General features: G+C 40.5%; 1 protein-coding gene and 1 non-coding gene across 2 annotated transcripts in view; one reads left to right on the top strand and one right to left on the bottom strand.

Annotated features, from left to right (window-relative positions):
• CTSC (cathepsin C) overlaps positions 1-10,562 on the top strand; it is a 33,758-nt gene extending 23,196 nt beyond the window's left edge. The window contains exons 5-7 of the mRNA XM_010973378.3: positions 2,398-2,513; positions 7,650-7,781; positions 9,662-10,562. Of these exons, the coding sequence (XP_010971680.1) occupies positions 2,398-2,513; positions 7,650-7,781; positions 9,662-10,164 (751 nt within the window). The 3' untranslated portion in view covers positions 10,165-10,562. The remainder of the gene's footprint in view (positions 1-2,397; positions 2,514-7,649; positions 7,782-9,661) is intronic.
• The window catches only part of LOC123613792 (uncharacterized), a 43,194-nt gene continuing 25,609 nt past the window's right edge, over positions 15-17,599 (bottom strand). Inside the window, exons 2-3 of the transcript XR_006721211.2 lie at positions 2,664-2,762; positions 15-2,067 (exon numbers count right to left, since the gene is read on the bottom strand). This is a non-coding gene — a transcript (uncharacterized LOC123613792). The remainder of the gene's footprint in view (positions 2,068-2,663; positions 2,763-17,599) is intronic.

Raw genomic sequence — 17,599 nt, 5'->3', positions numbered from 1 at the left:
TAAAAACTGTCAAATTTGGACCTGTAAAAAATATCTCAAAATCCTTTCTCTGTTTTAAGTTCAGCAGAAGATGTTCCATATTTATCAATGTACCTCTAGTACCCTCAGCCAGCAGTGGTATTTCCCATCTTTAACTTACATACCCCATGGTGTATTTCCCAGGGAAAATACCATTCTTTGAATTTATGTAGTCAGGAACTCGGTAGATTTCTTTTATTCCCTCAAAACTATAGCCGGGTTTAGCAGAGCATATAGCCTCTTAGTATTTGTGACACGGCCAAGGATATGCTTGTGATGCCATACTTTGCTTCAGGAGAAACTGATGTTAAGTGAAGGATAAGAAAGCCAATCAGAAGCTAGTGGGAGTCAATACATTAAACAGATAGATTTTTTCTCTTAATACATGGAAGCATTTTCTAATATTCAGAGAACACAGTGAGTATTTCCCTGATAGCTTTGGAGTTCTTGGTTCAAATTTTATTGTTGAAGCAGATGACTGATCAATTAATGATTAACTAAAATGTATTGCTAACTTTTTCATCTGCAGACTAGCAGGCCTGATGATATGGTATTTTTCAGCTGTGAAACTGTATGGAGCTTTTTCCTGCCCAATGGATAGTATCCTCTCATAATTCTCGCTTTGCCTCACAGGACTGCCTGAGACAGTGTTCCTCAAAGCGTATTCTAAGGAACGACTAGTCTGTGAGAGGGTCTGGTTCATCACAGGTGGGAAAGGGAACTTACTGTGTCCCTTTTCAGATTCACCAAAGTGGAAGAGCCACCCTGTGTCTGTATGAGTCAGGAAGCTGAGACCAGCTCAGTGTAATTGCAGAGGAGCACCCGGAGGAGGTGGCGTCAGTGCTCGAGCCTAAGAGACCCTGGCTCCTGTCTGGGGGATCTGACCTCAGGCACAATTGTTCTGCCACGTGTCACGTTCCAGGTTTCTGAAGGCGCTTTTGTGCTTGAATCTCTTCTCCCTCTACCCAACCAACCTTGATTTTAGAGAAGGGCCGGCTTGACAAAGCCCTGCTTTTAAGGCTACTGAGTCCCCATAGAAAGTTTAAGATAAGGAGATAGAATTAAGTGAAGTAAGAAATGTTGAAGCAGATATTGTGGTCCAGCTGCCTGGTTTTCAGTATCATTTCTGCACATAAATTAGTTTTGTTGAAAGAATCCAGTGACGTAATAGAAACTCTCAGAGATTCTTAACCTGAGGTTTAGAAACTGTGAAACTGCTGAAATTACAGAAAAACTTACAGTTTATGGACATCTCTCTGAGTTCAGAGCTTTTTCCAGATTCTTAAAGGAATCTAGACCCAAGTGATTAAGAGCCAATAATGTATAGTGTCTACGATGTCTGTAATTCTCACTTCTCCACCACGGGCTCCTCTTTTGCTGTCTCCATTTTCACACCATTGAGCTTCAGTTGTCACGTTGCTTTTGTTTTGTGTGTGTGTGCATTGGTGGGCAAACCCTCTGCCTCAGAGGATGTTAGGAAGGAGGAACTTAACATTTAAACTGCCTGTTTTTTGCCAGACGGTCACTTAAATGTATCAGCATCATATTCAGTCTTAAATGATGGTGGTGGTTCTGGTAGCTATCATCATAATAGCTTAATAATTTATTAAGGACGTACCAGACACAGGCACTGTTTGAAGCACTCGTTATCATTATTACATTTAATTTTCGTTAACAGTCCTTTGAGGTAGGTATGATTATTACCCATCTTAATAGAAGTTGATCATAGTTTTGTGATGTTAAGTTCTTTGACGAATGTCACACAGCTAGTAAGTGGAAGCCATTTGTAGTCATCTTTGTGTGTCTTACTTTCCAACCATGTCGTATAAGGTGTAGTTGTATCATGATGAAGCAGATTCGTCTGTTGTTTATGGAGATAGTCTGCCTACTTTTGTTTAGGTTTTTTATTTCTGCGCCTGCTTCACTCCTCTATAACCACTCTACTATCATCCCCATCTCCTGGGTCACATATAAGTAATTCCTCTTTTTTTCTTTAAATCCTTTGTAGGCCATCTTCAATTTCCCAGCATCTGTTTTCTTGGTCAAAATCTGTTAAAGGTTAGAGAAGGCAGCTAGTTAGGCATTCTAAAAATAGCAGCAGCACCATACAAAACCAGTATCATTTCACAGGGGAAAAAAAATCACTAGATTCTGAAAAAGAAAGGAATAATTTATATAACTTAGTTGTATAATTCACACATTGTATAATAGATACATTATTGTGTAAGAGACACATTGAAAAACTGATGGACAAGTGCTCTTGGGGTCCAAATCTACATCCTAGTTAGCCAAGTGGTTGAAATCATGGAATTAGAAGTTAGGAAATCATCCTCCAAGGAAAGACTGTATAATGATGTAATATGTCTCTTTCCATCGTAGGCCGAAACCTGCACCAATAACTGCTGAAATACAGGAAAAGACTTTACATTTGCCAGCATCCTGGGACTGGAGAAATGTTCATGGTACCAATTTTGTTTCCCCTGTTCGAAACCAAGGTAAAAAAAAAAAAATCTGATTTTTTAAAAATTAATTCATTTTGAAATATTTATTGAACATTTACTGTGTGCCAGCCTCTCAGGTAGATTCTGGGGATACAGAGATGAAATAGGCATGATCCACTTTAGTAAAGAAATAGGAATACTCACTTCTTCCTTTTGTATCCATGACAGACTATGGCAATAGAGAATCTCTCCAGCTGAACTCAGCATTTCTTCAGTATCTTTCTCAGTATATGTTCCAGGGAGCTAGTGAAATTAGAGTGCTATGTAAGCCAAGCTCACTTGCCCTTGGAGTCAGAGAGACTCCTGTAAAAACAAAGATTTGCATGCAAATAAAATTAGTCTCCCGCCTGCAAGTGGTTGGCTGGAATCCTTCTTTACTACCTGCCCTCCCATGCTACCCCCTGCCACTCCCCCATCATTTAGTCTTTAAATTACTAGAGGAGTCCAGAAATGGAACCTTTAATTTTTTTCCAGTAAAGAAGATTTTTTGAGCTGTGTAAGGACCTTTTAATTAACTTTACGTGAGGATAGGACATGTGAGAGTAAGTATTAACCCAGCTTCCTGAATGGCGGCCTGGAGTCAGAGCCCAGAGCCCAGGTTTACCAAAATTATCACCGTAATTGCATTTTACCAGTTGTTTTCAGAAATCGGATACAGTATGAGTAGATTTAATAACTCTTCCTCTAATACACTTGATAGCAAATTATCTTATTGTTCTAAATTTTAGCCAATAATGATTGGAAAATCATTTATACAATACTCATGTTCATTACTTCTAAGCTCACTTTGAAGACAATTATAGTACACATGACTGATCTGTTACTGTAAAGTGGACGTAGTATTTGCTGTCTGGAAACATTCTGATTAGTGTCTCCTGAGGGGATTATAAATTAATAACACCCAAAGATAAATTGTGCTTCCTCTTTCCTAAAAATCCAGTGATAATCAGCCTCTCCCACTTCTCCGCATTCATCACCAACCCTTCAGTTCATCCTCGCTGAATTCTTGCAAAGTGTTCTGAATGTATGGAGCTCTGAGTAGGTCTTACAGCAGCAGTCAGCAGGGTTCCTGTCCTTCCTCTGACACCAGAGGTCTCATCTGACTCTGACTCTGGAGAAAGTGTGGGTTGTGAAATCCTCCCCTACCTTTTCTTTTCTGGAGAGGGTTTCTTTGGAAATGAGAGAAATTTGAAGGTAATTGAGATGTGAATGGAAAGTCAATTTAAAGGGTAGAGGTTAAGAGAGGATTAAAATTTATTCTATCATGAAACAGGTTTCGTATCCTTATTGGAGAGGATTAAGTGAATGCTGCATGTCAAGTGTTGATTATTGAGGGCCTGGCCCATGGTTGCTCCTGCTGTGTTACACATCTAACATGTCAGGAATTTTTGTTTAACGGCTGAGGATGTAAAGACTAACACCGCATGGTCCTCGTCCTAGAGACTACAGTTTAGCAGGAACTACAAGCAAAACATTAAAATACAATGTGATAACTGCTTTAATACGATGTTTTTAAAAGTTCATTAGGAGAAGGTTGAAAGAAAAGTTTAATTCCACTCACTTCCCAATCGATAAGATTGATTAGTGATGAGATAATAATTCAGTGGAAGGAAACCAGACTTTCTAAAGCCAGATTCTTTGTCATGATTTTCTTGCTGCTTGGTAAAAGGTATTATTGTCTCCAATATTCCATATTGTTTGAATGTTATAAAGATGATTTGTACAGACATGGGCAATTTAAAAACAGAGGGCTTTGATAGATTAATTGCTTTTAAACTGATCCCTCATCTTGTCAGTGACTTGAGAAAATGATGTACTGACAGGTTCCTCTTTTGACTTTATTTTTGGTTTTCTGTACTTTTGATTGTGAAAAAAATTTTTTTCTCTTCCTATTAACTGGGCTACTTGGAAATTTCCACTAACTTAAGAACGCCAGTGTCCTATATAGCCCTGAATTCAAAATTACCCGCAGTTAAGGGAATTCACAACTTTTCTCTGTTCAGAGAACAAATCAAGAGTAATGAAAAAAATACACTGGGAGGACAAATGAATTTTTACCTTTATGCTTGTTAACAGCTCTAAGCACTAGCCTTATACCTAAGATTTACTTTGACATGTGAGAGGGAAGAAAGCTAAGAAATTGGGGGGGACAAAAGAGCATTCTTTGTTCTTCTCACAGCTATGCCATCTTTATTCATTATTGTATCTTCAGGAGAGAAAGGGATTGTCTTTCAGTCACATTAATTAGGAAATGCAGGGTGTTTTCCTAACATTTACAATCTAGTTCACTTGAGGCATGTTCTAATAACTGTTTATACTATTAGAACTGGAAGCCAGGGGCCTTAAATCGTCTGCTTCAGCCTGTTTTGCATACAAGATAAAAAGAAATGCTGACAAGGTCAAGTGATGTGCCCATAGTCACACAGAGAAATGACAAGGGGGTGGGGGTGGTGGAGAATCCTGGCTCCTCACTCCTAGTCGGCCAGGTGTGTTCTCCACTGTTGGAAGATGAAGCTGAGTGGAGTTAAAGCATGTGAGAATCACATTATCTACTTGAGAGTGGAAATTTGATTACTGCAGAGCTCTGTCTGGACCAGATCCTCTTTGTATTCTTTATTGCCTCATAGACTTCTTAAGAAATAATGATCCTTTTAGAATCTAGAGTCTGGCCTTGACTTTTGCAAAGAGGCATTAATTACCTTGGCAGCTGACATTCTGGGAACATCGGGGCCTTGAGGAAGGTTATCTCCTTTCCTCATTCCTGTGATTTCTCTGTTTTTAATAGCACATTTTGAGCCCTTGAATGTACGTACATGTGGCCTGTCCCTTCCATGATGCCGGATGGTCAGATGTTGAGGGTTTAATGGTCAATACCAAAAGTGATTACTTCTATGGCTGCCATGGGCCAGAAATGCTCAATGGCCAAACTGGGGTCATTTCTAGACTCTCCTGAGATGTTATTTATTAAAAGACCCTGATGTCTCATTAAAAAAAAAAAAACCCTGGCTTTGGCCATGTACTATCACTTATCTTCTTCTTTGACATTCTGTCATTTGAAAGAGGGGCCCTAAGGATAGAATTATTTGGATAATTTCAAAAATGAAATGTACAGTTAATGTACAGTGCAGTTAATTTTGGTCTGTCTAGTAACTAGATGACAGGGAAAGGAAATTTGAAGAGTCTTTGAAGCAGAAACCGATCTATAAATGGAAAAAGGCACTACTTCTGTATTCGGAGACATTTAAACACTAGTACCTTCTATCCTTTAGTTTTGTGACTCTGCACAGCTCATTGCTTCTTTCTGAGTCTTAGTGTGTGCATTATCGAGTGAACAGGTTATACGCTAGATGAATTCCAAGGCCCCCTTCCAAGTATTTCTCTTCTAATCTGCATAATTTAAGTGGTCCCTCAGTAGCAATAGCCATATGGATAAATCTGAAACACTTATGGGAAGAATTCTGGGGACCATCAGAAATGGCAGCAGTTAAAGGGTAAGAGGGCTCTAGTAGACTTCAGTCTGAGACCTGTGGTGTTGTTGAACTACTCAGAGAAGGCTCACAGGAGGGTCTGGGGGCTGCCTCCCTTATAGCTTAGAAACCAACATGGACAATTCCCATTGGAATAACTTTCTTTCCTGGATATAAGTATATATCCAGTTGTTCATAACTTGACTCTTCTTTCTACAAAGATGCATTGAGTTCCTTCACTGCATCAAGCACCAAGGTGAAGAAAACAGATTTCCTGTAAATTTCACTGTTAGGTTAAGGAAAATGGTATTAAGTCATTTAAGTAGAGTTTAGACTGTTGGAGGCTGAGCACAGAGTATCCTGGCTTTCCTTTGCGCTTGGTCGGGGGACATGAGTCAGTAGCTGTCTGGAGAAGGGAGAAACAGCGCCTTTCATATTTTGAATGCAAAGTGTTCTTCTGACTACTTTTCTAACTAAGGAAGATAGTCACTAAATTGCTAATGAGAACAAAGGCAGCCTTCTCTTTATATACATGAGTTTTTTGACTTGCAGCATTGTCTGTTCATTAATCTTACTTTATGTGCATAAGGGAGTGCTCACCATTCAAATAATTTGTTAACTAATATATTAGTAAATTGAATAACATATCAATTTCATTTAATACCAATGTCTTGGAGCTGGTACAAGCATCTCTCCACGTAGAATTTGTATCGGTAGCAAAGATGAAAGAGGCTATGTAACAATAGAGATATTAAAATTATGTTCAGTTCTTTCTAGAATTGTAACAAGTGCAAGTCCCAGTTTTGCTACATACATGCCATATTTTATTCTATGTATTTATTTCTTTTATTCACACATATTGAAGAAACATAGAAAAAATAGTATTTTTCACATAAACTACCTCATAAATCATTTTTTCTCCTTGAGACAGCAACTATATTCCTAGCATATGCTTCTAAAATTTATTTTGTCTTTGCCAGAGCATCCAGGAATTAAATAAAGCTGTTTTCTTTTCCCTTTTCCCCCTACCTGCATCCAGCTACTTTTCAATTTATTTTCAATTTCCCTATGTCCGTCTGCCTTATATCTTTACTTCCTTATTAGCCACCTTAAATACCACATTATATTTACTCTCTTACTTCCTTGGGGTTTGTTGTATTTTGCCTCCTTGACCCTGGTTGAATCCAGCTCTCCACAATACCCATACCTGAGCCACTCTTAGGGTTAATTCCACTCAGCGAGTTACTTTAGAAAATGCTGCTCTCGAGATATTTAAAAGTTTAGCTCATATTGTATCCCTCATAGCTTTCTCTCAACTTGGTGGCTCAGAGCGTTGCAGACGTAAACCATTTCTTCATTGTTAAGAATACTGTCAAATGCTTTGCGGAAGTTAGGAGGGTTTTTTCTTTTATTCTCCCAAAATATCCTCAAGGAAAGCCCCATATAGTAATGTTTACCTTTTAGTGAAAAAGCTGAAATCTTAATGTTTGCTGGTAAGGTCAATAGTGCTTGTCGATTAAGTCTTCTTTACTGTGCTGATCTCAAAAACAGCAACGCTAAATATAAATGTATCAATCTGTCTTACCCACTCAGGGTTTTCTGTGGTTCTTTTTGAGTGCTTCAAAGGTCTCTTGGGTTATATATCTTTCTTTTCCATCACCAGCCTCTTGTGGAAGCTGCTACTCATTTGCTTCTGTGGGGATGCTGGAAGCAAGGATCCGTATACTAACCAACAATACTCAGGCCCCAATCTTGAGTCCTCAGGAGGTTGTGTCTTGCAGTCAGTATGCTCAAGGTAAGTGTTGTTCTTCAGGCACTGTTTACCTGTGTGTAGTTGGCCACTGTTGGCAAAGGCAAAAGGATGAGGAGGTAGAGAGAGCATGCTGTCTGGGATGCAAGCTCTGGCCCTATCACTTGTTAATAAGTGGCTTCTCATGGAATTCAGTGCACCATCCAGCAAAATGTCAATAATTGCTGTATTTTGAGTGAGCACTGGCTCTTAGGAGCCTCTTACATGTATCACCTGACAATGCTCAAAACCTGGAAAGAGTAGCTATTATCCTGTTTATAGGCAAGAAACAGACATGAAGATGTTCTATAATATTTTGAAGGCCACTCAGCTTCTAAGCATGAGTTTCAGTTCCAAATAAGGTCTCAATCCAAAACCTAATTCTTATTAAAATCATACTAACACTGGTTTCTCCCCGGAAGGATTTGACATTTTTGTGTGTAGGCTTTGAGAGCAGACCGTATGTAAGGTATGCGGAAAGCCCAGCTGCCACCGAGTCAGGAAGCAGTGTTCTCATTTCAGTCTGGGTTCCTGTCAAGCCCAGATTTGCACACTGGGAAGTTTCTTAATTCATCAGTGAAACAGTGAGTGAGCCTTTCATTGTGACTTCTAGGCCCTGTGGATTGTGAAATATCAAGACAGTCCTGAACCCTCATGAAGCTTACAGTTAAGTGAGGAAAATAGAAATTAAATAATTATAAGAACAATGAAGGAAAAGTAAAGGGTCATGGGTGCGTATAAAGGCATACCTCATTTTATTGCACTTTACAGATACTGCATTTTTTATTTATAAACTGAAGGTTTGGGGGACGGGTATATAGCTCAATGGCTGAGCACATGCCTAGCAAACACAAGGTCCTGGATTCAGTCCCAGTACCTCCATTAAAAATAGGTAAATAAATAAAAACCCAATTACCTCCCTCCCAAAAAATAAAATAATAATAAACAAATGAATTATTAATTGATTGATTGATTGATTAATTAATTAAAGGTTTGTGGCAATCCTGTGTCAGGCAAGTCTATCAGTGCCAATTTCCCAACAGCACTGGCTCACTTTGTGTCTGCCACATTTTGGTAATTCTTGCAATATTTCAAACCCTTCCCCAGTCAAAAGGATTATGACTCACTGAACACTCAGGTGATGGTTAGCATTTTTTTTTTAGCAATAAAGCATTTTTAAATTAAGTTACATGTATTGTTTTTTAGACATAATGCATACTTAATAGACTACCGTAGACTGTAAACATGACTTTCATGTACACTGGGAAACCAAAAAATTTCTTTGACTTGCTTTACTGTGATACTTGCTTTACTGTGGTGGTCTGGAACCAAACCTGCAAAGTCTCTGAGATATGCCTGCGATAGGGCCAGGACTGGAGGAGGGGTATGGGGACTTGATCTAGATTTTTCTGCAGGAAGTGGTCAGAGAAGACTTCCTTGAGGAAGTGTCTGGCTATGTAATAATGACAATAGTAGCAGACTTTTATTGATTTTACGTGAAGTAACTAATTTAATCCTATAAAGAAGGTACTGTTGCTATCTGTATTTTGCAGATAAGTAAACAGAGGTACAGAGAAATTAAAGTCTTCACACAGTTTTGGATTTGAACTTAACATAGTCAGGCCTCAGAGCCTCCCACTTAACCACAAAGCTACCTTTCACATCAGATGCCAAGTAAGTGTCTGTTAAATAGACAGAGATGAGGGGGTGATCAGCTAGATGGCTAATGGATGGATGAACAAAGTGGTGTTTAAGCTGAGAACATTGTCTAGGAGTGACATAAAGAATAAATCATGGAGCAGAAAAGAAAAAGTATGAAATGGGACAGTTTCTCCTGCACCACTTTCTAAGAGAGGGTAATAACTCTGTGTGTTATCCATCCTTAGGCTGTGAAGGTGGCTTCCCATACCTCATTGCAGGAAAGTACGCCCAAGACTTCGGGCTGGTGGAAGAGGCCTGCTTCCCCTACACAGGCACTGATTCTCCATGCAAACTGCAAAAGGACTGCTTTCGTTACTACACCTCCGAGTACGGCTACGTGGGAGGTTTCTATGGGGGCTGCAACGAAGCCCTGATGAAGCTTGAACTGGTCCATCAAGGGCCCATGGCAGTTGCCTTTGAAGTCTATGATGACTTCCTCCACTACCGCAAGGGGATCTACCACCACACTGGTCTGAGAGACCCTTTCAACCCCTTCGAGCTGACCAATCACGCCGTCCTGCTAGTGGGCTATGGCACTGACTCAGCCTCTGGGCTGGATTACTGGATTGTTAAAAACAGCTGGGGCCGGGAGTGGGGTGAGGATGGGTACTTCCGGATCCGCAGAGGAACCGATGAGTGTGCAATTGAGAGCATAGCAGTGGCGGCCACACCAATTCCTAAACTGTAGCAGGTACCTCCCAGCATTTCCTGCTGACCACCGTCAGCCAGGAAAGGAAACTGACTTATTCACAGACTGCAGGCCTTTACAGTGTTGCTACTGCAAGATCGAAAGATTACAAATAGATTCCTATGAAGATTTGTGCCTTTAAAATTAAAACTGCCTTTGATTTTTAATATACCTTCCCATTAAACACCAGCAGACTTTCTCCTAAGTACTTGATTAATTGAATTTTTTAATGGATGATGGTGAACTGTGAAGTAATGGATTTTGCTAATCATTTGTAATTCAAGCAGATGCTATATATTTTAAAAAGTCTATGTGAAAGCACAGGCTTATTTTTAAATTGTACAAATCATGAGAAAATATGGCAATGATTATTAAATTTTTTTTAAATTTTGTAAATATTCAAGTGCTGTTATGTATTGTAGAATTTATGTATGTGCTTAAGAGAATTTTTACTCTTGACTCCTTCAGTCATATTCACTTGTCTCACGTAAATACTTTAAAAAGGAAAATCATTGCAGAATATTTCAATTAAAAACAAAATTTATGAACCTTTACAATAGGAGGGGGTATATGCAAATAATGTCTGGTGAACCCTAAAATCATCTCCTGGATATCTGATGAGCCAGAGATCATAGAGAAAAGAAACAGAAGTTTTAATAAGAGTCTGGATATTAGTTAAACTTTCTTATGGTGTATCTGGCATTTGGAAGTACTGGTTAACCTTTGTTGTCTGAGCAGTGATAGCTTAATTAGCAGAACATTAGAAGTTTAGATTTGGTCAGATGGTTGGGCTTTCCAAGGGATATTTCACAGTGATATGAAACCTCCAGGCTGAGTAAACAGCACCTATTAGAAATGATAGCTTAGGCAAAATCAGGTGAACTAGGCAGTCAGAGCTCTAAAACATAAACAAGAGCCACAAGCCTTTCAGAGCTGAGAGGGACCTTAGAGATCATGCAATCTAACTTCCTCTTAACTAGAAAAAGAAATGAAGGCTTATCGAGAGGGCAGGTGACGCATCCAAGGTCACACAGCTGGCAAATGAGGAGTCTTGATTAGAACCTAGGCTTTCTAAGTCTAGTTGTCCTTTTGTGCCTTAGACACTGGGTCTCTGCACTTGCCACCAGAGTGTCCAAAAATCACCAGGGAGACTAGGTGCACACTTGGAAATTTCACGTTGACATGTCAAGTCTCCGAGTTTTGTCTTAAAGCTCATGTGCTTTCTGTATGGCAGGTCACTACAATGACAGATTGACTCTTCTTAGGTGAAGTGTTATTCCAGGAGTTTGCCTCATGTTCAAAGTGTGGCTTCTTGGGCCTCGGCACACTGCCACATACCCTTACCCTTTTCACCACGTGGTGACAAAGCAGACACTTGCATGGCAGGCATAGCCAAGAGTCCTTATTATCTGGAAGGACTCCGAAGAGGTATATTTTCTTTGTTACTCTTATTGATTGAATGTAGTTACAATCCTCCTTTATGCCTTGTTGCTACATCAAAGTGTAAACAGACTTTGAAATCAAGCAGGACTTTTATTTTCCACTAAAATTTATAAAGATACTACCTATCAGCTTCATAGATTTTATTTACCAGGTGAGCATGAGCCTATCCTGTGGTCTTTGCTTGGACAGCGGTCAGCTGACACATGTGACAGCAAGTCAGGGAGGTGGAGGGTTCCGCTGCTCTTGCACAAGCTCGTGAGGGCCCTGGCTGAGCTCTGAAAGAAGATCATTGCTCAGATCATTCATTAAATACTCTAGGAAATATAGGTGTGGACTTGACTGGCCATGGGAGGCAGGTCTCACAAGCATGATTAGTGGAGGACAAGTTTGAAGAGGACCTAAGTTTTCAGAGGCTGCAAACAGGATTGCCCAGGGAGCTCAAGTGACCCTGCCCTTCAACCAGCATTTTTCTGCTGGGGGAGCCCTCCTCTTCCTATTGCTCTACTGCATCAATTTGACCCAGGAAAAATGAATGTGAGGCGAGAGGAGGGCTGTGTCCCAGGTCTCGGTTGAGCCCCTGCGATGTGCCCCACCAAGTGTGGGTCCTTGGCTTCGCACAGGAAAGAATTCAGGAGTGAGCCACACTTGAGTAAAGGTAGATTTATTTAGAGAGATACATACTGCATAGAATGTAGGCTATTTCAGAAGGCGAGAGAAAGGCCATGAGGCGCGGGGGTTGGGTGCTCAGGTTAAAGTAAAAGTAGACACACACTCCACAGACAGTGCAGGCCGTCTCTGAAGACAAGGGACTGAGACAAGCAGCCACGAGGCAGTGTTGCCAGTTTTTATGGGCTCGGTAGCTTCATAACCCAACAAGTGGGAGGACCATACCAACCACCCTGGGGAAGGGGCTGGGATTCCCAGCAACTGGGCCACTGCCCACTCTTTGACCCTTTATGGTCAACCTTGAAGCTGTCATGGCGCATGTGGGAGTGTCACTTACCATGTTAATATATTACAATGAGCATACAATGGGGCTCAAGGTCTACTGGGAGTTGAATCTTCCATCTTGGTGTCAATTGCTGTGTCATTCCTTGCATGGCTGTGCCCTGCCCCAGTCCTTCCTGTCTCTATTTCATCCACAGTGGTGGAATTCGTTCAAGATGTTGACTGAATGGAACATCATGGTTCCTCAAACCTTGTGATTAGACTGTTAACCTGAACAAAAAGTAGCAAGTTTCATTCTTTAAAACTTGTTTGTACTGGTGCTAACAGAACATATAATTAAAGTCTGTTGAGAAATTGAGCTCTGGGGGAAAAATGGGTTGGGAACTCTGGCTAACCTCCCCAAAGACATTCCTAGAAAAGCTAGTGGTAATGTTCATGGATGATACCACTGGCCACAAAGAAACATGAGCTTTAGCTGGGCAGTCTAGCACAAGCATGGTCCTGACCCTGGTGCCTTTGGGCCTGGGTGAGATTTCTGGCTCTGCCACAATATCCTTGGGCAATTCACTTAACCTACCTGTGTTTCAGGTCCGTCATCTGCAAAACAGATAATGGAATCGATATCTCTCCTAAACCCTTGCTGTTGCAGTAAAGGAGCCAAATGGCTTTGCACTTTTGAATAACATTATTGTTTTATTTAAGGTAGGGCCTTATCCCATCCCAAGTGGGTCAACTAATGCAAATTCAGATAATGACATTTCCCTGGCCATTCAAACTTGCTCCCTGAACTCTGACTTCTAGCCACTGAACTCAGGAACTGAATAGATTTGGGTAGTAAGGGATAAGTGTACCTACTTCACGGAGCTCTGAGGTTTAAATGCTTTCATATATGGAAAGGATGTACAACAGGGCTTGGAACATAGTAAGAAGTATGTAAATGAGTTATTATATTCAAGTCACCTTTTCTGAATTCAAATTGTAAAATAATCTTTTGCTTTGGGGAAGCAGCGAAGATGTAGTCTATTAATAAGCTCTTCTCTGAGAGGGTAGAGGAGGGGCTTGGGAGATTTATGTTTTTTAAGGGAGAAAAGAACCAGCCAAGGATCGCAGCACAAAGAAACCCACAGAGAAAAATCTTCAAAAACTTTATGAATTAGGGAGAAGATTTTGATTTTCCGGTGCAGAGGTTTTTTACACCCCCCCAGCACTCCATGGCTCCTGCTGCTGCCTGTGTGGAGACAGTGAGTGAGAGAGAAGGTCAAGTTTAGCTGGCTAGGGCAGAGATGAACTTCAGGCCCCAGCCGAGAGCAAGTAACTTGGAAAGGAAGAAGATTAAAGGTTAAGCGAAGGTTGTGACAATTTGATTTTCCTAATCAGGATCTTTCTATTAGGATAAGCATAACAGAGTCACATAACAATAGTGCTGGAAGGCCATCCAGGCCACCTCTGTCATTAAAATAAAAATGGGCTTAGCGAGGTGAAATAACATGCCCGGGGTTCCAGCTGATAAAGATAAATCTAGACCCCAGCACGTCAGGAACTTTCTCCTGTACCTGCTGCCTCCCAAGTAAGAAAACAGGGAAAAGAAATACAAATGTTAGGAGACAATCTGACCTTGTTCTGTAAAACCATTTCCAAGATTCTTTCTAACTCTCAGAAATCCTCATCCCTTGGGGGCAAGCACTCTAAACGCTAATCCTCGTGTGGTGGTTTGGAAGGTTTAATCTAAGTTTTCCTCTAAATATGTTGACGTTAGTATTTCCATTTTTTAACTTGCAATGAAGATTTGTTTTTGGCCTAAAGTCAAGTAGAAACTTCCTGACCAAGATGAGAGAGCTTTAGACATAACAAAGCCTCCAGCCCCAATGGGAAGTGCTTGAATTGAAATGGTACGGTGGTCGTGGGTTAGTTAGCTGCTGGGCCTTAGTTTCCTGGGCTGTAAAATATTGACTGCAACACCCGCCTTTGCGGGTGTCTTCCCTTTTGCTTCTAGAAGTCCATTTTCAAGACCCCGCTTTCTCATATGCTTTTTAAAGTCTAGCAGAATTAAGAAATCCAAATCCTCCTTTTCCGATTTTGAGGATGTGATGCTGATACACTTGGATTTTGAACTTTCTGTCCTGAGGCATTTTGATGGGTTTTTTTAATTCTATAGGTAGTTAAATAAGGAAAGACTGTGATAAACTCCTAATTCCCCGAGTTCAGGGAAAAAAAAAAAAGACTTGTTTTTTCCTCTAATGCAAAAGGTCTAAAGAGATTGAAATCCTAGCAATCAATTGAAAAGAAAGAAGCTAGAGGAATGGCCTTCCCCTGAGGAAATGAGGGAAATGCCTGGAAGCCAAGGTTGTGCATTAAAGTAATCATGGAGATGATTTGTTTTTTCCCTGTAATGTATTTTCTGCAGCTTCAAAAGTATTGAATAGTTTTAGTGAAGTGTAAGATAAATGATACAAAATGAATGCTTTTAGTATCAGATTTTTATACCCCCCCACCCCTACCCCCCATCCACCCAGCCCCAGATGTCCACAGTGCCAAGGCTGACAAAGTCTGCACCACCCCGTTCTCTCTTTCGTGGGGTTTCTGGCGAGCTAAAAGACAGCCTGTTTTTCCTTTGGATAACTATTCCTATGCCAGCATAAGAAATGAACGCTAGTCCCAGGAGGTGGTAGACTCAACCCCAGTTCTGCAAGCTAAAATTCAGCAGAGTAGCAAGGATGGGTCTGTGGAGAGAAAGTAAACAAAACAGCATTGTGCCCTGAAAATACGGAGTCTGGAATCAGACAATGTTTCCCTCCAATGTTTGGTTTTTGGAACTTAGTCCAGTTATCGAAGACAGATCTCTAATCTTCAGTATTCATCTGCTAAAAGGTGATGCCAATATTGACATTCAAGGGTTGTGGCAAGGTTTAAAAGAAGCCATGAGTGTTTATATATTACCTGCCTTGTTAAAAAAAAAAAAAAAGGATTAAAGTGCTTTACAAAGGTAAAGATGCAATACAAAATAAGTTTAAAATGAGTGAACTGAAGCAAAAGGAATAAAAAGGTAGAAAAGTGGCCCTGAATAAAGACTGTATAGAGTCTAGCACATTACCTGATACATGGGGATCTTGCTTCAACAGTGGTGCTCAACCAGAAGTGATTTTTGTCCCTCGGGGGACCTATGGCAACGTTTGCTGACTTTTGGCCTGCCCTGCTGGGGGAGGAGATGTGCCCCACAGTGAAGAATCATCCAGCCAGCCCCCAATGTCCACAGTGCCAAGGCTGACAAAGTCTGCACCACAACACTGTAACTCCTTCACGCTTTCTTGTCCACCACCAAATGAATATTACGTACTTCGGAGGAGGAAGAGAATTCTGAGGGCTAAAGTTATCCTAGAAGCTTCCAGAACCTGAGATGAACTTTGAAGAATCCAGGGGAGTAGTCAGAGACATGCAAGCCCCAGGGAGTGGGGCAAATTGAAGTCAGGAGAGAAGACAAGAGCGCTACCCCTCAGTTTCAAGATGACAGATTGAGCCCATTCTGCAGTCGCCCCCATCCAACAGGAACCCACTGATAGGATTTTTTAAAGTATAAAACTTATTAAATACATAGTGCTAAGAATGAGACTCATTACTCACATGAATCCTTATTTTAAAAAAGGAAGAAGGGAGCAAATGGGAAGAGAGAAGGCTCACTGGAGGCCCATGTGTGTGAGAAATTTCTGCCGGGGAGGATGAACACACCATCTCAACTCCCCAAGCATTTGCTCAAGACAAGGATGGGAAGAAGGAGGTTGTATTGTTGTCTCCAAAGAGCATTTACTTGGGGTTTCAACCCGGGTCTCTCTGCTGCAGAACCACAGCTCTTAACTACTCGTAGACCTCCTCCCTCAACAAGGCCTTCTTGTGTCTTTCCTTGTGATGGTTTTTGAGGTCCTGGTCCCTGTTAATCTTCCTTGCCTTTTTGTAAGTAACTCTTCACTTACTCAAGCCCTCAGAGATAGGAAGATGCTTTTAGCATCTTAAACCAGGATGAATAAAAAGGAGGGGGGTCTCAGAGAGAGAGGCCAGGTCAGGGGAGGAACGGTGAGGAAAGGCTGACATACTCTTACATATTTCCAATTTCAGCTGACCACTGCAAAAGCAGGAAAAGCTCTTCCTTTCAACAAGTGTCTCACCAGAAAGGTGATAGCTATTCTTAGGGAGGATTTGGCAAACCTAAGGTTTAGCAGGTTTGCAACAATAGTTCTAAGCTCAAATGGAAGCTATTTTCTGGCAGTGTGTCCAGCCCTCCAAGGGAGAGCGGATTATTTTACTTGGCGTGCAGTGGCAAGGAAGGAATTAAGGACAGTAACTTCTTTCCAATACTAAATACATAAGTACATACATAAATACATAAATAGATGAAGAAGGATGATTGAGGCCTTCTCTCCTGTATTTCAGGTACCTCTAGATGTTAGTAGAAAAGATATCAATGCACAGAACACACCTGGGTTCACAGAAAGCTTAACGTCCATCAAGAATCTCTTTCTTTGTATTTGAGCTGCCCACCTGTTGGGCTTTTGAAGTTTGGGATAATTTTTAAAAATTGAAAAAGAAAGAGCTCCTGCAGTTTTTGCATGAATTTTTATCGAATTCAGCTCAGAGCCCTTTAGCATGAAGAGTGCTGGCTTTGGCAAACATCCAGAAAACATCTCTTAGTGGGAGCCTCTTTGTTTTTGTTTTGGAACAATTTTGCACAATTAATCACAGTGTTATTTACAGTTGTAAAAAGTTGGAAACAACCTAAAGGTCCAAGAAATAGGAAACAGATCATTTCTAGTACACAAACTTGACAATATAGTATACAGTATTAAAAATAACTATGCCACAAATACAACAACATTAAGAAATGTTTATGTTATAATACATAGAAAAATGACACGTGTTCTGTTATATAAAATGCAAATGGACATGTAAGCACCCTCAAAAGGGCAGGAGGATTATGAATGGCTAAACAAGTTATTCCCTTTATTGGTTTTATTTTATAACAGCTCTGTTATAAATAACAGAAAGTATAATCAAA

This window comes from Camelus bactrianus, chromosome 10 (assembly GCF_048773025.1).
Source record: "Camelus bactrianus isolate YW-2024 breed Bactrian camel chromosome 10, ASM4877302v1, whole genome shotgun sequence".
Taxonomy (NCBI): Eukaryota; Metazoa; Chordata; class Mammalia; order Artiodactyla; family Camelidae; genus Camelus; species Camelus bactrianus.
The sequence above is the reverse complement of the archived record's forward strand: the minus strand, read 5'-3'. Positions and strand labels throughout refer to the sequence as shown.